At 37.9% G+C, this 25375-nt stretch overlaps 1 protein-coding gene across 1 annotated transcript; it reads right to left on the minus strand.

The window, feature by feature from the left end:
* Positions 1-672: 672 nt before the first annotated feature.
* On the minus strand, positions 673-15507 carry efhd2 (EF-hand domain family, member D2). The gene is made up of 4 exons (XM_084721965.1): positions 14981-15507; positions 5592-5739; positions 5364-5498; positions 673-4624 (listed from the first exon to the last, which is right to left on the minus strand). The coding sequence occupies exons 1-4, from the start codon at positions 15271-15273 to the stop codon at positions 4493-4495; spliced, it is 708 nt and encodes a 235-aa protein (XP_084578091.1). The 5' UTR covers positions 15274-15507; the 3' UTR covers positions 673-4492.
* Positions 15508-25375: the final 9868 nt, after the last annotated feature.

Below are 25375 nucleotides of genomic sequence, written 5' to 3' on the forward strand. Positions count from 1 at the left end.
TCTGTCAAAACTGAAAACAATGAGCCTTACTTACAACTGTATTGCTGCCACAGCAGAAACAAAATACAGATCAGTATCCAGTTGTAATGTGAGAAGTTCATCATTATAACAAGATGTTTTCACGTTGGAACAATAAACAAACTTATTACACTGTAGCAGTTATAACATAAAACATTTCACATTGTAACATGATAATTTGCAGTTGTAATGTGACATTAAAATGTTATCACATTTTATTGTATGGCTTTGTTAAATACTTGACAATAAATGGTCAATAAATGCATTCAAAGGTCTGTTATTTCTGTATAATATACTGTTATGTTTAACAGACTGTTGCTATGAACAAAGTTCCAATCAGCCATAAAATAATTTTTAAAATAATTAAATCATTTTTAAATCAATATTTTATGTCAAATTATTGATTTCTTTTGGTAATTAACATTTAATAAGCTGGATAATGTACAGTGAGCTGGTCATTACTGTATAATAATATATAATAATAATTTGTTTACTGTACATTATCCTTTACATAACAACACAAGTTATCATGTTAGAACATGAAACATTTTATGTTGTGACAAGATAAATAGTATATTGTTATAAGAAAAGTGGTAAGTCTGAATGTCAAAATAACACAAAAATATTTTGTGGAAAAACATCTTGTTCTAACAATAAATTTTTAACATTGTAACGTGATACTGATCTGTTTTTCCTTTCCTGCCGAGGCAACAGTACGCTGCCGTACTTACCGTATACATATATAACACACACACCAGGAAAAAATATGATACATCTGACAAACCTCAAAATCACAACTACACACTGATCATCCTCCACTTTACACAAGAAAACATGTTTGAACCCTGAAACCCCGACATGTCCTCTTAGCTCACTGAAGAAACTGTGGAGTCATCAACAGTCAGCTGAGAGGACATTTAAACAAAGCCCTTACACTAAGGAAAGAAAAGTACTTTTCATACAGTGATGAAATTTGTTCAATTATTCATTTCAGTCACACTGTGCCATGAAGTGCTGACAAGCATCAACAGACAATGCTGCAACACAAACAACACTATGGGAGCTTGCATATTAATTTATACAGAACTTACCAACAATTTTTCCCTCATACAAACATTTCAAGATTACAAATCTGTCCTAAAAAAGTATAGAAATTGCTCTGAGCTGCAATACAAAAATGACAGGTCCCAGATTATTATTTAAAGTGACAATCCTGAATATCAACAAAGAGTGAAGATACATACATTGAGTCTAGTTTGGCCATATTACGTCATTCATAACAATCTTTTGATACATAATAAGGTTTTGTTCACTCTTGACCACTTGGGCAAGTAGGTCAGAAATCTACTTGCCCTCATACTAATTGTTTTATTTATTACAGGTAATCAGATAATGACAAAGACTGAAGTTAATTAATGTAGGACTGCAACATCTATAAAATGTCAGAAAATAGTGAAAAATGTCCACCCCAGTTTATCAAAGTCCAAGGTGATGTCTTTAAATGTCTCGTTGTTTCAGTCCAAAACACAAAGATACTCATTAAATAATAATAAACAAAAGAACAATTTGAAAATCTGTATGTGAGGCTGTAAACAGCATTTTCTGCCATTTTGCATTTAAAAAATTACTGTAACGATTAACTGATTATCAAAATAGTCAAATTCTTTTGCCAGATTTACTCGCCTGACATGGCGTTTTACTTGCCCCAGGCAAACGGACAAGCCTCATTGATGAACCCTGCATAAGAAAACCTGCAATTTCATGCCAAAGTGGGAATAGACCCGTCAATGAAGAGGATACCGTGTCAGAGACACATTTTGCACCACGTAGTGGTGAAAAGTACATGTGTATGAAGGTACAGTACCAGCAGAGGGCGATAAGGACGGGAGCAATGATGAACATGACAGTAATGTTATATTACTTTATAACACACAATATCTGTACCTTGAAGGAAGTGACAAAGATTATCTTGGCAAAATAAAGTCATAAATACAGGACAGAAAATAATTTAGGCTAGACTTAGAAAATTGAACCCCCTATTTTTTTTGCCTCTAAGGGCTTCTTTAGAATAATCAATGGTCTCCTCGTAATTATGCTGCTTAGTGTAGGGTCTCTACTGTGTATCCATGTATCCAATCCACACAACAATCTTCAGGGTCCACACTTTAAGTTTCAAAGATAAGGAAATAACACTGAGTTAAAGTTAACAAGGTTAAATCTACTGTCTACTGATTAAGACACTTACACCATATGACCAAGTAAGTGCAAACTGTGCAAATCTCTTGGCTAAAAAGGTTCACCTGAATACACAAACCCCACAGGCTGGATTTCACAGGGAGCTGATTGGCATTCAAGGCTGGTTTCTGTTCCTGAACAAGGATTTGATGATCTTGGTAGGAGGAAGTAGAACACTCTTCCTCTTTTGAAAAGATGTGAAAACACATTTAACACGAGAGGAAGCACTGACACACTCTGTCCACTCTGCCAAAAGGTCAGAATCCATAGTACTCATCATTTTACAGCAAAAATAAGAAAACAGTGGAAGCTTTTAAGCACTAGAAGTGGTCCTGGTCTACCTGCTGTCATGGCACCTGTGACACTGTGTGCCAGACCTGCAGGTTCATCCAGCGCACAGAGTGTACGGTGGGAATATTTCTTTAAAACAAGGAAAATCGAGGCCTCATTTGCATAGTTTTAACCATCATTCCTGTCAGATATGGAAACATTTTACTCACTTACTTCATTGAGCTCTGGGTAAAACACTATACCTCTGATATGAAAATGAAAATGAAATGAAGTCACTACATCCCCAGATCTCAGCACTAAAGCAGCTGAGTTAAATATTAACAGCTAAGAGGAATAAAGGCTGAAACTAGAGAGGAAGACCCACATTTATACAAAAAACTGATTTTAAAGCTGTCTCGACGGCAGAGGGCCCATGAAAAAAAAAACAAAACACCACAACAACCCCAAACCACAGCTAACAAATTCTACAACCCCTCCCCCAATCCCATCGTACAAAAATAAGAACTAACAGTAAAAAAGTAGAGCTTGGCTATTTGTTCAACATTTAACACTGAGAGACAGATGGATTACAGGTTCTGAAATGAGTAAAGACAAACAGAGCTCAAACACGCTGAGACACTGACACGGTGCAACATTCATTACTAGTCTACAAAAATATTAACAACTGGTCAAGTTAGACACGTTATAGATTTATCCATGAGTGTGAAGGTTATTAGACGCCAAAACACTGCAGAGCTGTTTATTCCACAGTGGAAACTTCTTATAGTGGTCAGAGTGGTCAAAGTCATGGAACTGACGGCTTCACTATGTACTGAATGTTACTGACTGTCTCAAAATACAGTGCAGATGTTTCAAACACTGTGTCAGGCTCCAGTGCCTCCCTGTGTAGTTCCTGAAAGGAGAAATCTGTAATATACTTACTGTAATAAATCATAAAATGACCATGACGTGTCATCAGAGATCAAGGAAACACATTAAGTTGAAATTAGTCAGAGTTAGAATTAATTCTAAACTTTAGCCAAATGAGTAAGTGTCTGTTCATAAGTAAATTGAGTAAAATGTTAATGGAGTTTGGCAGCAGTGAGTCAGGAAGCCACTTAACTCATCATCCAGAGTGTGTTATTTCAGAGCAGTGGGCTTTTGTTTTCAGGATAACAGGCTGAACTTTACACTGACAGACAAGTGACAGTTATAAACAGCTGATCAACTCACAGTGGAGGACTCGTCCTCACTTGTTAATGTCAATTTACAAATTTGTGCTTGTTTTGTGCTTCTGCAGCCTGTATGATCTTCTTTATGTCTGGAAAGCAGGGGGCAACAACTCTCTTCAACTATAGATTGTATTAAACAGGAGTATTAAACACAGTTTTAAAAATGGTTTTCCATGTGTTGTCATGTATGTAAATACCCACTACAAAAGGGACCACTTGATAACTAGAAGTTCATTTTTTAAACAGTATTTGTATAGGAATGATTCTGTCCCAGTCTTTTTTAATCACTATAAGAAGTTTCCACTGTGATATGAGGCAGCATTTTATTACTCTGGAAAGTTATCATGCTGACAATCATTTCAACCATTTCCTGCTGGAACTCTGTGCATCTGCAGCCTCACTGTGCCAACACACAGTGGGACACACATTTCATATTTGGGTAGAAATTATCTCTTTGATGTTGGCTGGATGACAGACACTGACAGAGTCGTCTCACCATTTAGCTTAGTGCTGACTCAACTTGTATTAAGTGTGTATTTTTGTTGTTTTAGATGGTATTCAGTCCATTAAATCGCAGAAGAGTGGGCAGCACGTGAGACACTTTTCACTTGTTTGTGACGCTGACACACTCAGAGCATTCATACACACACATACACACACACACACACACACATTGATGAACTGACAGCATTAGTGCAGCAGAGAGAGCGACAGGTCCTGAGAGGAGAGACAGACGGTCACTTGAAAGCTGACTGCAGCTCTTTGAAAGCAGCGCGTCTCTGTTTCTGCTCCTCCGCCTGCTTCTTCTTGGCCTCCTGCTCCTGGCGGATCTCTGCCTCGAAGCGGTTGGAGTCAGTGATGGCCTGGACCTGTCCAACAGGAAGAGACACAACTGTCAGCCAAACTGAACTCAACAGAGCTGTGGCCTGTACAGGCTGACAGACAGGCCTTTGTGAAGAGGCTGGGTCCTCCAACATTATGTGTTGCACCTGGGATCAAATACTTCAAGAAGACACAGACTTTATCAAACATGTATTTATTTACATCAACATTCTTCATGACACTGTGTTAAAGAAAATTTAGTGTTCAGATATTAAAGCTGTGGGGGTGAATGTGAGCGATACTGGTCGTCTGTCTCTATGTGTCAGCTCTGTGATCCACTGGTGATGGAAATGGGAAGGAAAGAAACCCACTGAACCCTCTACTGTCATAACAACTTGATTTAAAGCCCTCTGTATCAGAGTTGCCATGTCGGGAGAGAAAATAAGAAGTAGCTGTTACTGCTCATCGTTGAACTAACGTTACCTCTATATATGTTTGAAAAGTAGTCGCCAGTCACCTCCCTTGTTTGGGAGATTCTGCAAGAGTTTTCCTGTGAGACTCCAGCAGAGTTTTGTTGACTAAAAAACTAAATCTGACGTTCAGTCGGCATGAGGGTGAGTGGATAATGACTGAACTTTCATTTTTGGGTGAACTATCCCCTTAAGCTCATAGGTTATTAAATAAGATGTTGCATTAAAACAGTAAGATGTTCATCTGTCTTTTACATTATTATTTAGTTTACATTTGTTCATGAAAATTATGCTGTATAAGGGGGAGGAAACTCACTTTGGCTTCAAAGAAGGTCTTGGCTCCTTTGACCCCCTCTGTGGAGACATCAATTTCAGAGAGACGGGCGAGGACACTGAGGCCACTGTCCTCTGCCAGCTCTCCTGCTGCTGCCTTCCTGAAGATCAGCAGGAACTGAGGAGGACAGGAAGGACAGAGACACATATGGATGAAGACAGAACAACGTCATGGCATGCGACTCATTCTGATCAAGTTCTCTCGTCTCACCTCTCTGAAGCTGAGCTTGTTATCCAGGTCCTCATCCACCTCCTTGATCATGTTCTTCAGACCCAGATGTGTCTGTGGAGCTTCGAGTTTTTCCATCATCAGCTTCAGCTCCATCAAGTCGATGTAGTTGTCTTTGCCTGCATCATACCTGTACACAGTCAAGTAGAAACCCGGTGTGTTACAGCTGAAAGAAAGCTCCACACCTCCCACCATGAGCAGGCTGTGAAGCCATGCAGATACTTTTGGTTTTATCTGTCCAGGTTTGATCTAAGGCTTCTGCCCTTGGCCCGGTTATAAAGACAGGGATATTATATCGCTCTATATCTGTGGAATCGCCATATCAGGCTTGTATTCAATTAAATACAGTACAAAGACAAGAAATTTAATGTTCAAACTAATAAAATGTATTGTTTTTTTGTAATTTTACATTCTGAATTTGGTGCCTGCTACATGTTCCAAAAACGCTGGAACAGGAGCAACAGAAAGTTGCGGAATAGTGAAAAAACATGGTAAACCACAGGTAAACAGGTGAATTAGTAACAGGTGACAGTATCATGACTGGGTATTAAATGGGGATCCTTGAAAACATGGATGGAATGAGGTTCACCATTTTGTGAAAAACTGCAAATATTCCAACAATATGTGTATAGATTTGACAATCTACAATCCATAATATCATTAAAAGATTCAGAGAATCCACAGAAATCTCTGCATGTAAGGAACAAGACTGAAAACCAACATTGAATGTCTGTGACCTTTGACCCCTCAGGCAGCACTGCATTAAAAACCCACATCATTGTATAAAGGATACTACATGGGCTCAGGAACACTTTAGAAAACTGTTGTCAGTAAACACAGTTTGTCTCTGCATCTATAAATGCAAGTTAAGACTCAACCATGCAAAGAGAAAGACATATATCAACAACATCCAGAAACACTGAAGACTTCTCTGAGCCCGAGCTCATCTGAGATGGACTGACGCAAAGTGGAAAAGTGTGCTGTGGTCTGACCAGTCCACATTTCCTGTCCACTAAGCTACAAAGTAAAAGGGCTTTACAGATTACTACCAGTGCAAAGTTCAAAAGCCAGCATCTGTAATGGTAACAGATGTTTTATACTCGTGCAACATTTTTTATGGCCTGTGATACAGAATGTTCTACCTCTGTAGCACCAGTACCATGTGCAAAAAAACTTCATGTACAGCCCTGATACAAGTGAATGCAACATTGTTTGTGTCTTCCTGGAGAGACCATCTGAAAATGTGCTGTTATCTCCATTTTTCTTTTAATGTCTTTAATTGACTACTGTGACTCCCCTCAGGGTGTAACTGTATGTTAATCATCCTGAAACATTCAGTACAAGACGTTCAGTTGGTATGCCACTTCCTCACTGATACCCATACCAGCATTCTAAACTGTATGTGAGGCTGGTATCAGAACAAGCCTAACTCATTCTGTGCTCTTAACCCATCCTTGTATTCAACAGCCACTGCACCCATGATCAGACTCCAGTTTTAAGGCAGTGCCTTGGGCAGGGACACTGACAGGAGAAGTGACCCAGGACCTTGTTGGTGTGAGGTGACAGTGCTGACCACTGAGACACTGTCCTGCCTGGTGCTTTTTATCTCTGCTGATATGTGACCATGCTCAGTCTAAAGGATACAGGATTCAAGTATGTGGTCAAAGTGCTGGAGCTCTGCTACAGTGTGCCTTCATGTTAGTCAGTCTGTTGTCCAGCTCTGTATAAACAAGCAGTCAGGAATTCTCAACAGGTCAGAGTCTTATGAGGGAGCATTACCGATATTTATTGTTAGGTTATTTATTTTTTAGTTATTAATTTTTTACCTTTTCTTATCGACAATATGTCAGTATTTGAATGTCTTAACTGCACAGTCAGAATTATTGACAATGAGACACTGTTGAATGTTTAAAGCTATTTTTTTTTTTTTTTTTTACTTTTTTTTGTTGTTTGTTTTTTAATTTCATTTTTTTTCCCTGCTGCACAGAAAACGTACTGGACTGTGACCCCAAAACTAAGGTACCAACCCAACCATGGAATTTGTGTACCGTTACATCCCGAGTCCAGGGCTCAACAATAAGGCTTGCCAGGAGCAAGTAAAATGCCATATTAGGCAAGTAAAACGAGCAACTTGCCCACCTGGGCGAGTGTAAAAAAGGAACTAACTGAACTACTTAGATAATCAAATTAATTAATCATTTAAGCCATTTTTCATGCAAAAATGGAAGAAGATGATGTTTTTGGCCTCTGACATATGGAGATTTCCTGCTTTTCTCTGTTTATTATCATATTTAAGTGAATATCTTTGGTTATTAGTGTGACAAAACAAGACTTCACAAAAACTGGGGTGAACAATTTTCAGTATTTTTTGACATTTTATAGATGTTGCAGCCCTAGATTCAACATAACTATTAACTTTAGTCTTTGTTGTTATTTGATAACTAAATAAAACAATTTGTACAGGGGCAAGTGAAAATGACTTTGAGCGAGAAGAACTGTGACACACTTGCCCGACTGGACAAGTGAAATAAAAACCCTGTAGTCTCCCCTGCTCTAACAGATGGCTTTTCACCCTGCTCTACTTTGTGGCTGTTTCTGGCTGTTTGTACATATTGACTGGGTGTTAATGATTTACTAGTTTCAGTCATTTTTAAATTAAGATTTACTTACACACACCACACTGAGTAATAACATCAATAAGTAATCAGTTCTTGAAAATATTATTACAAACCATAAAGGCAACTGAACATTCTAATTTCACTAAAGAGTAATACTATGGATGGACAGTGTGTGTGCAGCTGTCTGTCCCTCCTTGCTGAGACACTGATTCAGCCTGTGTGGATCACTGATTGGTGGGAAATGTTTACACAGGAAGTGATGAATCCAAACGGGAGAGATAAACATCAGCAGAGAGTGTACTCCACCTCAGAGCTGGACCAGCACAAGATATGATTTTGATAAAGGTCCTCTTACAGGACTTTGTTTGAAGGTCCAACAGTTCTCACAGACTGGAGTAAACTGGGTTAAAAAGGACAACCCCCTCCCCAATGCTCACTGCTGTCAGTGTTGTGCTTTTTATAAGTGAGGAAGTCTGTGCTATCAGATTGCATTTCCTCTTTCAGAAGAACTCATTTCTCTCTGAACATTCAGTTCATAATCTACAGAAGGGCTACATGTGGCAATCATATGTATAATAACTCATTTCCCAACTTTTTTTTTTTTTTTTTTACATACTCCACTAACTACGAGACACAAGGTTCACTTCTACATAATTATTCCACACAACATCACTGATGCTCAGTAGAGTAAGATTAGGGCTGCACAATTAATCGCAATATTATCAATTGCAATATGGCCAAGTGCATTATCTAAACTGCAGAAGCTGTAATTATTTTGATCAAGTAAAACTGTGTGACAAAACACAATCATAATGAGGTACTAGAGTGCAGAAGACATGTTTGATACAGACCCCAACAAATATCACATCACCACATATTAGTTTCTTTCCAGTGAAAAAGCAAAATGTGACGCAAAAATGATCCTATGACATATTGCAATTTCAGTCAAAATAATCGCAGTAGGACCTTTTTTTAACCATATCATGCAGTCCTGGTAGATATAGAGCAAATTTCCTGCCTGACAAACACACAAAAAGTTTTACAAATGCCCTACAAGTCAAAGTGTGGTTTACACAACATATTTCTAATATCATAAAAATGGCAGAAAACGTCATTTTGAATGTTTTCTTCATTTATTATCATATTACATAGAATATCTTTGGGTTTTCAGAACCTCCAGGAAATTGTGGGAGTTTTTTTAGAACAGTTGTGGCCTAAAATGCCAGCAGCTTTTCTAAAAATAAATGTGGTGTATGTTTTTAGGCATGTTTGTAATTAAATTGTAAGTGAAAAAGCTACAATGATTGGTCAAATTTGTGGAAAAGTTGTGTTGAAGTTGGATTGAACTTCGCCAGCAATGAAAGTTAAACCTCTCTTTTATGGTTAGTCACTGTTCATTTAGTCATGTTGTAGGGCGCCTGCTATAATCTGCCATATTTATGGTTTGAGTTATAGACACAGGATGATAAAAATGATAAAATATTACTTAAAGGTGCAGTAATAATCCTGAAGAAAGACTGATTGTTGAGTCTCAGTCCCAGGTTGTCAAATACTAGTGCTCTGGAACAAGTCTCTGTACTTAATCAAATCCCTGAACTTCCTTTTCCAATGTTGATGAGTGTATTTCTGTCACAAGTAATATGTACTTCAGGGATAAAGGTGAAAAATAACAAATTAAAACAAAAAACTAATGAAGTATGAGGGAGCTACTGGCTGCTACATCTGCACATGCTGCTGTCACAATGGCAACATGTGAGCCTGCCACAGACTACAAACACTGTCACTTCAGTACGAGTTCTTTCAATAGTTAGTTGGAACCCTACTGGAGAGAGCCTAATGATTATATTTATTGTCAATTAATCTGCTGATTAATTACTTGATTAATTGATTACTTGTTTGGTCTATAAAATGTCAGAAAATGACAGTGTTTCCCAAAGCCCAAGATGACATTCTCAAATGTCTTCTTTTGTCCACAACCCAAAGATATTCAGTTTACTGTCAGAGAGGAGTAAAAAAAACAGAAAATATTCACATTTAAGAAGCTGAAACCAGAGAACTTTGACTCTTTTTCTTTAAAGGAATTACTCAAATGGATTATCAATATAGTTGGCAATTAAATAATCCATTAATTGCTGCAGCTCTACTCTCCAGTCTGTGTTGAGTAACTTTTAGCTTTTCCAAGTTTTTCTGACGGGTTGGCACAGTTCCACATCTATTTTGAGATATTTGTTTTCCAAAGACCTCTGAGGGAAAAAAAAAGCACAGGGACCGTGTTCCCATGAAGAATGCTGCTCAGTGTTTTACTTCTCCATTCAAACTGTTCTCCTTCACGTTTACAATCAGACACTGAATATTTTTTTACTGTCTTAAATCTGACAAAACAACGCCGATTTCAACGTGCTGTGCTGGCTGACCAGACGCACAAACATCTGTCTGTTCACAGCAGTACAGAAGCATGTATGATGAAAAACAGAAGGGATCATTAAGATTAAAACTTGGATGAAGTTCTGAACAAAAGCTGGGAAAGATCGGTGCTGATAGTCAGAACAAGAGCATAGAATCCACTGCTGAAAGAACACCCTCTTTTATCGAGAACATACACATGGGGGTTCTCCTGAGAACTCTTTTATATTATCATACAAGAACCTTTTCTTTCAAAAAAGGGTTCTTAATGGAAACTTCAGTCTTACAAAGAATCTGTGATGACCTCATCCCATCAGGAGGAACCCTTTTGGAACCCTTATTTCTTAGGGTGCACTGCTCAATGTTTATGTTGCATTTTAGAACTGCAGATGTTTAAGGTTGAGCCTAAAATATCAAGATATTATTTATGAGCCATATGACCAAACCCTCACCTGAAGCCTTTGAAGAAAGCTTCACAAAGACGATGAGTAAGAAGGACTAAGTGGTGCATTTCAGACACCTGGACAAGTCCAGACCTGACAGGAAGCTGAAGAATCTGGGCAGAGCATCGTACAGAAACAGCCAGAAGTCATGTGCATGCAAAAACTTAAACCTCTGAGTGAATCTGAACAACAGCCTCCCTCAATGCATACCGAAATCTTTCATACAGAAAAAAAAAGTAAAAAATGAGGAGTGGAATGAACAGAAGTGTCTTTGTTACAGAGAGATGATCTACATGATATAGATGCTGGTAATAAGAAGGCAAGTTTGACATATTCAGGAATTCACAGGTTTGTTAACTATAGTGTGTGTGAGTAAGAGAAGTGTGTGAGTAAGAGGAAGCAGTCAGCAGAGGTAAAATAAACACTCATTTCACACACATTGACATACTTCTGCTACAGGGCGGCACGTTGAACGCTGGCTCACCCTGAATTCCTGCCAAGCAGCTCCAGTTCAGGAGTGAGTCACTCTGCTCTCACACTGCACACAGCCTCATCCACCAGTCAGCACAACTCACTTCCTATTAAACTAAGTGATGTGTTGCAAACCACAAAAAGGCAAACATGGCTTCAGCAGTTGCCACAGTTAAATTAAGTCGGACTAATAACACACCTCAGCCGCTTCCGTCCCCAAATGACAGTGAAGGCGGCGTCACACTGGACCAATTGAACATCCTGTATGTAGCCTGAACCACATGTCCTTCTGAACGCCATGACACTATTCACATTCAATCAGTTGAGAAATGGTTCTTCTCACAGACAGCGATGAATACTGGTTTGACAAAAGGCATTTTTTAACTCTGTATTAATGTCAATAAAGTCAGGTTATCTCATTTTAACACTGCTATTTGTCTGACCAAACTCAATCTAGTTGATTCAAGACTTTCAGAATCCAAACCTACTGCCAACAATACAAACCACTGTCCAATCACATCGCTGTAAACAGGGACACATCTGTCTGACAGGATCCTGACAGTGACAAAAGTACGGAGCACATAACAAAGTGACAAGTAGAATATTATTTCTGGTAGAATAATGTTGCTGTTCCAGTCTTTTTTACACTATTTTTAAAGCCTCTGGAAACCCACATTCAAAATAGCCTTTAACTCTGTAATTAGGTCTTATGTGGGTCTGTGTGTTAAAAAAAAAGTAAAGAAAAAAAAAGTACTATTAAAAAAAAGTATTAGAAATTAGTTTCAATCCAAATTCAAAATATCATCATTTAAGGTACGTTTTTGTTCACTTTCCTAATATTAGGTTAAATTGGGTGTCCTTATTCTCAGACATTTATTACAAAACTCACACAATTAATTCTGCAATCCAGTCATTAAAAAATCCACATCAGATGTCCAAACAAATGGGTGCATGACCCAGTTCAATGCATGCAGCATTTTACCTTTCATACAAGACAAATGAAGTAACCTTATCTTTATTTTACCTCTCAAAACACAGGAGTAACTGGTCTACCACTTTGGTTAGATCTAAAATTAAGGTTGCAAATTCTAAGTTCTTTCCTTAATCAGTCATTGGTAACATTAACAATGAAGTAACTGATTAATCACTATTAAAAATACATAAAAATTTTGCTCATGCCAGCCAATATCAAATGTGTTTTTATTGCTCAATCAAAGCTTTATTTTCACAACAACATACTGCATTTTTCTGACAGTGTTACAGTCAGTGAAACATATGAAGATATAAAGGTCTCTATATTAAACACATATACATGAATATCTGTGATATTTCCTATCTGTATTTGATAGTAGATTAAATTAGATTAGATTAAATTTCACTTGATCAATCAAATGCTTAACAACCCATTAATCAATCACTAGGGCTGGTTATCAGTACTCAATACCTTCAAAGGTATCGACTGAAACAACCCAGTACCACGAAGAAACATCTCCAGTCAAACAATACCTGCATTCAATGCATTTGGTACCCAGAAAAAATAACTATTTATACGGCTTTGGCAACAAATGTTTGAAAGTATGGCTATTTTACATGCATAAAATATGGAGGCAATACAGCAGTAAAAATGTGAATATGACAAACATGACGAAGCACCTAATACAGCACAAAAAAAAAAACTTCAGGATGGACAGCTAAAAAAGGGTATTCAATAGAGTATTATTGATATTGGTATCACTTTAAGGGCACTGGTATTCATACTGATATTGTAATTTTTTTTAAATGATACCCCCGCTCTATTGATCATCCATTAATAATTGTCATCCCCATCCAAAGTATTCTAAATATGCTGCCATCTACTGTAAGTAATATACATTATTATTGTTATTATTACTATTATCATTATTATTACCATCATTAGTAGTAGTGGTAGTATTAGTATGCCTCATACAACAACACTTAATCCAAACTATCTCTTTAAGTGTACGCTATATTTAGTTTATTTTCACTTCCAATACTTTGCCACCAGAAACCCTTTCTGACATTTGGATTCACCAAAATCAAGTCAGTGATTATGGCAGCATGGTGTCATGGTGTGCCCCATGGGACTTAACTTAAGAATATGAATGCTAGTTTGTGGTAAAATATAAATAATTTCTTTATCCTGTTTGAACTGAGTCACAAATTACACATATGATGTCTGCCAATTTATAACAGAATTTTACAAGTCAAGAAAGTTGCAATTTCTGGTACATTGGTCGAAGTTTTCTTTAGTTTTGTGTGAAGCTGCTCAGTGAACTGCATGTTTCGTCTTTCAACTCTTGGTCCTTTTATCAGCCGTGAAGAGAAAGAACGAATAAGACTAACTGTTGTGCAGCTAAACCCCTGAACGAAAACAGACAGGCATCGTAGCTTCAGGGGCTAACATTAGCTTTTGGAGGCAGAAAGTCATGACCTCACTAAAGCGACTTCTGGGTGTGTAGTCTTTGTAATCACATATCACAGTCTGATACTTGAACAGTTTTACAACAAATGGCAACTCGTAAAATTATCTCTTAAATTGACAAATTTAACACAATTCAAACGGGATCAAAAAATAATTTGGCTCTCACCACTGTCCACCGGAAGGGGTATGACTTCATCTCTCTTTACACTGACTGTGGATATGTGCCTCATACAACCCCACTTAAAAAAAGTCTGGACTATCCCTTTAAGATTATGGGGTTAAGTGAAATGGCAGATTTCTACAGCTTAAATTATTGTATTAATTTCTTATCTTTCACCATGTCTGAGCTTATGAAGGCAGAACTATAATAAGAGTCAATGTTGTATAATTACATTGAACATGTGTTACATGATAATTCATTTGAACTGAGTTGGATTTACTGCATTTTTTAATTATTAACATCTTTGTGAAGCACATCATTGTCCTGGACTGAGAACTGAGACCATTGTGTAATAACCTACACTCAACAAACGCCTCTTGTCTGATTTCCTTATCACTGACTTGCAGAATGTCCGGGACCCACCCTGCAATCACTCCAGCTGAAGAAACATACATTAGACACATAAATACATAAACTAAAGATTTTTTTCATTACTAATCTATTGTTTAGTCCACTTAGTAACATTTATTCCATAAAGTTTAACTTCCATTAAATCATCAGATCTTTAATCTTTGATTTTGTTTGACCGAGAACTATTTCTCATTAACTTATCCTCAGATTTAAACTGAAGTTTACTGTTAATCTGTGGGATTTGCCTGTAGTAAAATAACTTGCTTTATTCAGCGGTGACCTACATGAGTAGCTGCCAGCTCCACTTCCTTATATGAGCAAACAGAACGTTACTTCCCTGACTCAACTACTGATTTACTGGCCTGCAGGCGTGTTTCACATGATATTTAAGAGCATGTCTGTCACTTTGAGGAGAGACTCACATTTTGAACATCTTCTCCATGTCTCTGATCTGTCCTCTGGAGAACTCCTTGAACTCGGTGTAGGGGTTGAACACCTTCATGCTGGGCTGCTGGTGCTCTCCATGCCCCTCGTTCAGCTCCTCTCTCCGCTGCAATTTCGCCCCCAGCTCCGAGTCCGCGTTGGCGGTGCTGGACTTCTCCTCCGAGCCGTTCTGCTGTGAGGAGACGTCCACGTCCACGGCCACCGGCTCCTCGGCTCCTTCTTCTATCTGCAGCCGCCGGTTGAGCTTTGAGGACAGCTCGTCTGTGGCCATTTTCACGCTGAGAGGCTGATAAACACAAGCCTTGTGAGGCTCAGTAACGTTCCAGCAGACAGACAGAGAGCCGTCTGTCCGGGTGTTCCCTCGGTCTATACGCTGTACACGGCCGTGTGTGGCAAGAGCCGAAGCTAATTAATCACTTTGTATATTTACTATCTGTGGTTTAGTTTCAATTACCAGCTCTGAGGCTCCAAGTTCACATTAACACCTCCAGCGACTTCAGGATGTTGTATACTCATTAGCTACGTAGCATTGTGAAGCCTGTCACGCCGTCATCACGCCTTTTAAAGAGACAGACACATACTGTACACTGTACACAGTCTGCACAGCTACAGGTGTCAGTGTGGAAGCTAAAGCGTGAGATCTGTGCCCGAACCTGGCGGAACCTGACGGGACCTGACGGGTTTGGGTCAGTCGGGCCGTATTTCTCATATGTTTCATGGGTTTACGTCGGGTTTGGGATGTATGATAATAATAATAATAACAATAATAATCGCCATCATCATCATCATTATTATTATTATTATTATTATTATTATATTACTATTATTATTATTATTATTATTATTATTATTATTATTATGCTGGCAGCTGGCATTTGTGGCTGGGGCAAGGCCTTTCATGTTCTCCTCGTTTCGGCGTGGGTTCTTCCTGGGTACTCTGGCTTTCTCCCACAGTCCAAAAACATGCAGCATAATAGGTTAATTGACTCTAAATTGCCCGTAGGTGTGAGTGTGAGTGTGAGTGGTTGTCTGTCTCTATGTGTCAGCCCTGCAATGAACTGTGACTTGTCCAGGGTGAACCCCGCCTTTCGCCCAATATCAGCTGGGATAGGCTCCAGCCCCCCACGACCCATCAAGGATAAGCAGTTACAGACAATGAATGAATGAATGAATGAATGCTACTGATAATAACAAAAATGATAATAATAGTTCTGCCCAAACATGAAATATGTGAGAAATACAGCCCGACCCAATCCAAACCTGTCAGGTCTGGACAAGCCCTGTTGGGTTCAGGCACAGATCTCAAGCTCTACATGTAATGTCCCTGCCACTGCCAACTCCTACTGTTTGGTACATAGAGGGAAAAAACATGTTGGGCCGTAATCTGGTTCGGGCTGAAATATGCTAATGAGGAACAGGTTCAGGTCAGTCAGAATTTTGTAGGGCTTGGGCCTTTTCAGGCTCAACTTTTCAGGCCCGATTAAATTTCTAATGGAGGCCTGTTGCTGCCAAATGTGATGAAAAAAAGAACATTACAGGGGTGTAATGCAGTCACTTGAGAAAAAAAATTTGCTCTATTTTTCATTATTAATGAGATACCTCCAGCAGGCTCCACACTTAGGGCCAGCTCTCAGCCCAAGCCCTATTTCACTAGTCTCCAGCATGCATATTAAATGACAGCTAGCTTCATCATCCCCTAGGCCTGGGTGATACAGCTGAAAAACCTATCACAATAGTGAAGTTTCATATCAGTCAATATCAATAGTTATTGATCACAGGTCGTGACTGACAAAGTGTTATGTGCTCCAAAGGCTGGTAGTGGTGAAGGTAATCAAAATAAGTTTGTTGCATTATCACAGGGCGATACAGACAAAATCTAATATCATGATATTTTTGACTAAATATGATGATATAATGAGATATTGCAACAATATTGGAGGTATGACTAGTGGTGCTTTAACAAAATATTAACATGAGTGTTGCAAGTTTTGTGCATTTTCCTTAAGAAGTAGTTGAAAGTGTTACAATCAATTAATCATTAATAATTAATAAGATATATAACCCATGTTTTTCCTCATTTTCATAATTTTCTCTTTTTTCCCTCATTTTAAATATAAGTTGCCTTAAACATAATTTTTTAAGTGCAATTAATCGATTAATGGTCATTAACATCCCAAATTAACACAATTAGATTATTGATAATCATCAGTAATGTGGGTATAATGACTAAGTAGGTAAAGACAAATAATAGAACAGCTAGAACAGCCTGGTTCAGAAAAGAACATCAATTTACTGCGATTATTCCATATCACGATGTAACAATATCCAAACTCTATCATGATATCTAGTTTCATATCACAATACGATATAATATCGATATATTGCCCAGCCCCGTGATGCCATAATTATTACAGGGCAGGTCAAATATTATTGTTATTTTTCATTTATTTATTATTTATTTATTTGTTTATTTATTTTGAGGTTTAAATATGATTCTGTAGCTTCCCGGTAGTATTCATGAGGTTTGATGATGACACTGTGGTTCACCTTATTCTTTGGCTAAACTAGGAGTGCTTCCACATTTCATCATGTTGCAATCTTACTTATGGTTTAGAGCATAAGTGCTATACTCATATTTTCTAAATAAGTTCACCACAGGTAGTAAATAATGACTGTAAGCAGCTCAAGACATTTCTGTTGCACAGTCAAACTTTATTAGTATTGATAGATCACAATACAAGTTATACAATATTCTCTACAGCAATTTAAAAATGTTTAATCACACATAATTAGTAGTACTGACAAACATTTTATGAAGCATAAATATGGCAGTAACTGGCAATGAAAAACTACAAACTACTCAGAAACATGTGACAGTACAGTCATCATCATAACTGTAGATGCATACTAAAGTTACTGAGCAGTTTTACAACCTTATAAGATCAATGATTCCTAAAGTTATATTGAGATGGTAACTTACAGTATAAAGTCTGTTCCATACAGGTTTCTGTCTCATGATGGTGTCACTGGTCTGATGAATCTAATGTGGAGACACGTTACGTTAAAGTGACTACTAGTGGCTACTGTACGTAATATAATTTTAGTGGGTTTATTGTCATTTTTACTAGAAATAAATGCATGACTAACGTGTCACATTATCTGTTGTTTTACATCATACTGTAATAAGATGTGTTGTAAAGCTGTAACAAAAGTAGTGGACCTGTTTGACCTGGTAAGAGGCTGAAAAATGACAACCACACCATTAAATGTAGAAAAATATTAATTCATCTTTATTAAATACTTTAAGGCAATTTAAACGGAAGTCCAAGGGGGAGGCGGGCACAACAGGGTAGTACTGGGCGTCAGGGCTGGGAAGCGGTAGCAGCCGGCTCACTCTCAGCTAATTTCCCCGCCTAGCTACCTAAAGGAGGCAACCAGCCTCCCCCCTTAACACTGGAACCACTTCCCTACCTTCCTATCTTCACCATACTATATGACACTATAAGTCACGAATGGCCCCCACCCTCCAGAAAGTGAGCGCTGGGCCAATATACTTTAATGGGAGACATGCCCTGTGGCGTCCAAACTTTCCACCACCTCATTCTGTACAGAAACGTTAGCAATTATTGTTTACATTACTGTGCTAATTCTACATGCTAACATATTACCTTTGTAGATAGCTCCACACAACGAAAAGTGTCGTTCCAGCATAAAAGTTAAGCTAGCATTATGTGACAGAGATATAAAAAACATTAGCAGTGTTAGCTGTTAGCTTACCTGACGAAAACACCACTGAAAACTGTCATCTGGATCGCCGATTATGTTAATTTCTCCCTGATATTGGATGATAGTAAAGGTCAATGGCACACTGTCTAGAAAAATTTTAATCCATAAAGGGACAAGACAAGGAGACCCTCTGTCACCAATTATATTTGCAATCTGTATTGAGGCACTTGCCGAAAATATAAGAAAAAATAATAACATTAAAGGGGTAAGTATAAAGGAAGAACACCATAAATTGGCATTATATGCAGATGATGTGATTGTTTACTTAACCTCTCCAGACCAATCCTTACCAAACTTAATGGAAACAATTTCAGAATACAGTAAGCATTCTGGCTATAAGCTTAATGAAGGTAAATGTGAAGCACTAACTCTTGGGAAACAGATATCAGAAGAACTTAAAAATAGATTAAATTAAAATGGGATTTCAAGAAAATTAAATATTTTGGAATTGACCTTACTGGAGATATAAAGAACCTCTATGTAGATAATTATCAAGTTTTGATAAATTGAGACAAGATTTAAATAGATGGAAAACTGTACCAGAACCAATACTGAGTAGAGTAGAAAGTGTGAAAATGATGATCCTTCCCAAATTCCTGCTTTTATTCCAGGTTTTACCACTATCCATTCCACAATGTAGTTTTAAAAGATGGAATCGAATGCTTTCAAACTATATCTGGAATTATAAAAGGAAAAGGAAAAACTTAGTATGCTAATACAACCTAAAGAAAAGGGTGGGCTTAACTTTCCAGATTTGATTACTTATTTTCATGCTACACAAATAGATATAATAATGAAATGGATGAATAATAAAGTGAAAACTAAATGGAAACTAATAGAAAAACAATCAACACAAATATCAATTGGAACATTACCTTATTTAGGTTTAAAGGAAATGCAAAAACATAATCGGAATAATAGATGTGTAGAATACACATTAAAAAATTGGAGAAATATTCGTAAAAGGTCTGAGATTTACAAAAATTGTATATACTTGAGACAGATTTTTTGCCAAATAAAATGGATAAAATACTGGAAGAATGGGCAGCTAAAGAACTACAGATCTATTCACAGATGATTACAAATAATACGATAGATACATTTGAAACATTAGTAACAAGATTTAATATACCCCAGAATAATTTCTTTAAGTATTTGCAAATAAGGATCTATCTCACTAAACAGCAAAGAGAGGATCAGAGTTAGGAGATGCATGGCTTACTGGATTTTATAAGCAAAAATAGAGACAGTAAAATAGCAAAATTTCAAAGCTGTATAAGACCTTAAGAGAAACAAAAGTTAATACAGACAGCACCAAAGACAAATAGGAAATAGAAATGGCAATAACAATTACAGAAGAAGATTGGGAAGACTCTTGTAAAAGAATATTTAGGACAACACAATCAAAATACTGTAAAGAACTTGCTTGGAAAAATAAAATGAGGGTTTTTGCAACACCAAAAATTACATCAAAATACAGTTTATCAGGTAGTGCTGAATGTTGGGGGCAATGTGGGGAAAAAGCAGCACATCATTCACATATTTTTTTATTTCTGCCCTGTGTTGAAAAGGTTTTGGGGGCCAGGAAATTATAAGTATTTTTAATTTAAAGAAACCACTATTATATTAGGAATCATCCCAGCAGAAATAGAAAGCTAAGGAGATAAATATTTGTATACAATAATACAGATAGCCGCATTAAAACAAATTACACGGAACTGGATGAATATTAAGTCACCATCTATTAATGCCTGGAAATTAACAGTTGAAGATATTAAAGAAATGGAAAGAATTACTTACAGGTTGAGGAATAGGGATGATGAATTCATGATAAACTGGACACACTCAAACACTCAAACTATATCTAAGAGAGTACAGAAGGATGTACTTTGCGCTGTGCAATACAAACCTTACACGCTTATGCTTCACCTTTTTAGACCGAAGAGGGTCACAGTGTCTGCAGGTAAAGGACCCAGAGCTAACGTTAGCTTCCAGCCTGACACACAGTGTGGCTAACGTTAGCAGCAGCAGCTCCGCCTGCAGGTTTATGTCTGTGTCTGTGCTTAATGCGGGCACGTTTCTCCAGTCGAGTGAATATATATCAGCTTATTCTGTCACAGTCTACATTCATCTGTCCGACCTCGCTGATGTAAACATCCGGTGTTGCCACGGCAATCGGTTCATACAAGCAGGGTCAGAGGGGCTGCTGTCTGACAGAGACGCAGCCCCGACTAGTGGCGTGCGGCAACAGATAACTGGCTAATGCATGAATGAAATATTGACGAATATTTCATTTTTAAATATTTTAAATGACTAGTATTTCTGGTGCCAGCTAGCGTGGGTGGGGATGTTTAATTGTATAGTCATCCATGTGATGGTAACCATACTTTGAAGGGGTCATGCTTTTACCTGTCTGGACATAAAAAAAAAACATGATACAATCCTTATGACAGTAAAATGGGCTATTTGAAGACAATCAACTGCAGTAATTCTGTTCTCAGTAGAAGAAAATGTGGGTAAGAACACTGTTGCATGAAAAAAAAAATACTGTCAAATACCGTGAAACCGATATGATTTTTTAAAAAAACGTGATATGAAAATTTTGTCATACCGCCCAGCCCTACACCTCAATCATCTTGGTTATTGTTGCCGATGCGTGCCTGATATTAGAGCAAGTTGGGATCAAGTCGGACACATTGAACTGGCATAAATACAAATTGCGCGGCGATCACCAGTGATCCATTCTGTGCAGGCCTGGCTCATCTCTAATGTACCTATTCCCATGAATTAGACAGATGTACTGCAGTCGCAGCATGTGAGGACCCATTGTTGACATTCTAAACTGCATGCTGATCACTTTCCAAAGGCGATCTCAGGATTTGTGAAGTAAAGATATCCCTCTGTAGAAGTCACCGTAATGTACATTTATATATGTATTTCAAAGAATCTAGTTTATACAGTGGTTCCCTACACAGATAGGAGACTGTGTCGATGGCTGTAAAAAACACAGCAGACTTCAACAAATCATTCAAATGTCCATGTTGTTGCTGTTATATTTGTGTCATGATCATTTCTTAATCAGCCTGTATCCACATGCAGCCTGTTAGAGCCAATTTAGTATATTTATTATTTTTGGTATATGCAGTGTCGTCCCCTGCTGGTTAGGCTCCTTGTTAGATGCCCACAGGATACTGAATGCTTACTAAAAAGAGGAGAGGTGAGAATAATATCAGAAAACTATTTCAATGTATGATGGCATTGATGCTTTGAACTCACATCTGCACTGATTCTCACTCCTACTGCAAAGACTACTGTTGTTTTTTCAGTAATTTAGAAGTTAATTTGTTTGTGTATACTGGCGCGTACATCTAGACTCAGAAACAGGTGGGACAAGCTGCTGAAACACATTCCATAAGTGAAACACACAGTTGTTAAATTCTGCACAGCTTGGATGCATGTGGTGATCATAGCTGTATCACAGTTCTGTATGCTCAGAGGGCTGTTTCTTTGCATGAGCTGGCTTGACAAAACATAAAACCCCAGTCAGAGATACAGGGGATCACGACAGAGGTTATCAACTTGCTTTGTTAACTCAGGCTTTTTCCTTCAGACTCTTTCCTAAGATCCAAAATTAAGAGTGCTAATTTGCATGTGCACTGTAAAACATTGCAAGTTTGGTTGGTATGCGTTTTGCAGGTGATCAACTAAGACCAACTGCGTAAATGACAGCAGGTGCAAACACTGTGGAGACAGCGGGATTTAAATGTGGGTTTTATGTGTTTTAGAGGTTTCTTCCAGGAGGAGTTTTGACAAAAAGCAGAATGACCTCAAGCACTGAATGAAATTTGCTACCATAGAGGTGTTAGTGAAAGAGGCAAATAAACATATTGTTGAGCTACAGCAGAAAAAAGTCAAGAACAGATGAAATTAAGAGAAGATGGCAAGGCGAAGAACAAAAGAAAAATAACAATAAAACATTCAGCTTCTTCAAAATTAAATAAATAAGTAAAATAATCATAACAACTAGAAAAGCAATTTCTGAAGAAATTGCGGGTGTGAATGCCGCAAGCTGAAGCCAAACTGCAATGCGGCCTTGAATAAAATGAAGTCTGAAAGATTTGAATGTTTGTTGAAAGGCTGACGGCACACTGAATAGCTGCCATGAAAATAAATTAATATTTGAATTTAGTAAAATATTTGAATTTTTATTTAAACACTGAAACCACTCTGAATAGCTGCGCTGAGAATAAGTCAATATTTAAATTATGTAGAATATTTGAACTTTAGTGAAAAATCCAAAGCCACACTGCCCAGATAGCACACACACGTCTCGCCGATGTCGGCCTCAGATCGTGCGTCGGCATTCTCCTCCTGACGTCTGTGAATGCATTGGAGAAGCATCGGCCCATAGCAGGGACATGGTTTGCCAGAGGGCGGGATTATGTGCGCCATTTCAAAGTCGGCGATAGGTCGGCTGTGGATTGATACATTGCTCATTATCCAACTGGTGTCGGCAACATATACAATACACATATACACATATACATATACATATACATAACATTTAGCAACATAAGTTGTTAAGCCCTGACTAGGTATGCTAGCACAGGTGAAGAGCCCAGATGTCGACTCCTAACAGGCTAGCTAGCTAGCTTAGCAAACGTTAGTTGCTTAGACCTGACCAGCAAATGTATCAACTAGCTCTAACTTAATTGAGCCATTGCTAGGTAGCCATAAGTCTTTCCAGCACGTGAACAGTCTCCATCTATACAACAAATTAGTGTTGAATTTTTCTGCAGCGCAGAGCGGACAAACTGCACTAACAGTGAGTCTTGGGAAGCCCATGGCGACCTTACGTCGACGCCGCATCGTAAACACGGAAGTAGATGGGGAGGATAGACACGAGTGATAGCTGGCAGACCATTTAGCGTTGTGAACCTTGACTGGCACAGTTTTGACAAATGGAGGATCATACATACACTGTACCAGAACAAAAAGCAGCAGACAGTGAATCCCCGTCATCCAAGAAGCGGAGACGTGAAGAAAGTAAATGCAAGCATGACAGGAAACGGCAAAAACACGAATCAACATCGGCATAGCGTTTACACGATGGAAACGTTTTCACAGTGACGCCGAGGTTGCCTGTTTTCTGCTGGACAGGTAATTCATCCTACACACATAATTGTAGTTTGTTGTGAGATAGCTTTCGCTCGCCATTTTGTCCGCTGACAGCCACCGTACTTGTGGTGAGAGAGGGGCGGTGTCGGGGTTAATCCTCTTAGTTGCAATCTAAGGTTTGAACGCTAGATGCCACTGGAAATCACACACTTCTCCTTTAAGAAGGTTTGAATTATGTGAAATGTTTGAATCTTTGTAGAAAGGCTGACGCCACACTGAATAGCTACCAGGAAAATAAATTAATATTTGAATTTAGTAAAATATTTGAATTTTTGTTAAAATGCTGAAACCGCTCTGAATAGCTGCGCTGACAATAAATCAATATTTTAATTATGCAGAATATTTGAATATTAGTTAAAAAGCCAAACCTTTTTAATAATAAAAATAATAAAAATTAAGAATTTTGGTAGTAGAAGAACATAGGGTTTGAATGCTTGCAGCATTCACACCCAATTATTTTAGTATACACTTTAGTGTGTGTTGCCTTAAAGCAGGGGTATCAAATTCAATCACAGAAGGGGCCAAAATTTAAAACACAGTCTAAGTCGCGGGCCAAACAGGATTAACATTCATTAAACTGTCTAAAACTGACTATATTTTATTCAGAAATATGAATTTGAACAGCCAGACTGCAACAACTTTTTCCTCAATAAAATAAATAAGATTTAAAGTAAGTTTTTTTCTTCAACAATAACAAAGGAAAACGAGAATATTTCAGCTCAGCATATTTAAGCTCACATATCCAGGTGGGGGTAACATTTGAAAATGCTTGCTTTTTGTCTGCACACAAGATATCACACACTTTAATCATGCAAACCCTCAATGGCACTGCATTTGGCATAAAAGTCTGCTCATATAATAATATTACAAACCCATCAGTTCATCAGGTACAGATGAACATATTGACCTGCTCAATTTAACATTAAGGCCAAAACACACTGAGAACTTCAATAGAAAAGTCAACTGTAGCTTCTATGGTGCACTGCAGGCTTCAGATTTAAAATGTAACACCACAGAACCAGCAGTATTTTAGGAAAAGGTTAAACTGCACACTGACACACATTGAGGAGATGAAGAGGAGTCTGGACTCTTCATCATGACTTACAATAATGCAGCAATTAAGTATTTAAAAGTACACAAATCAGACTTGGAGTAAAAAAAATCTCGCACCACAGAAGTGTACATTAATATTATGATTCATGATCATAAAAAGTTTTTATATCAAGTCGACACATCTGTCCATATTCTCTCTCTCTCTCTCTCTCTCTCTCTCTGTCTGCTGTGGGTCAGTCTTATTTTTATTTTTACCTGGTTTCAGGTGGAGCTGCAGTTCATCTCCCTCCTCTTATACTTGTGTTTCTTTGCACTGAGTCAGTTGTCTAAACAGACAAACCTGTTTACATTGTCGT

This window comes from Lutjanus erythropterus, chromosome 6, assembly GCF_056507025.1.
Source record: "Lutjanus erythropterus isolate fLutEry1 chromosome 6, fLutEry1.hap2, whole genome shotgun sequence".
Classification (NCBI taxonomy): Eukaryota; Metazoa; Chordata; class Actinopteri; order Lutjaniformes; family Lutjanidae; genus Lutjanus; species Lutjanus erythropterus.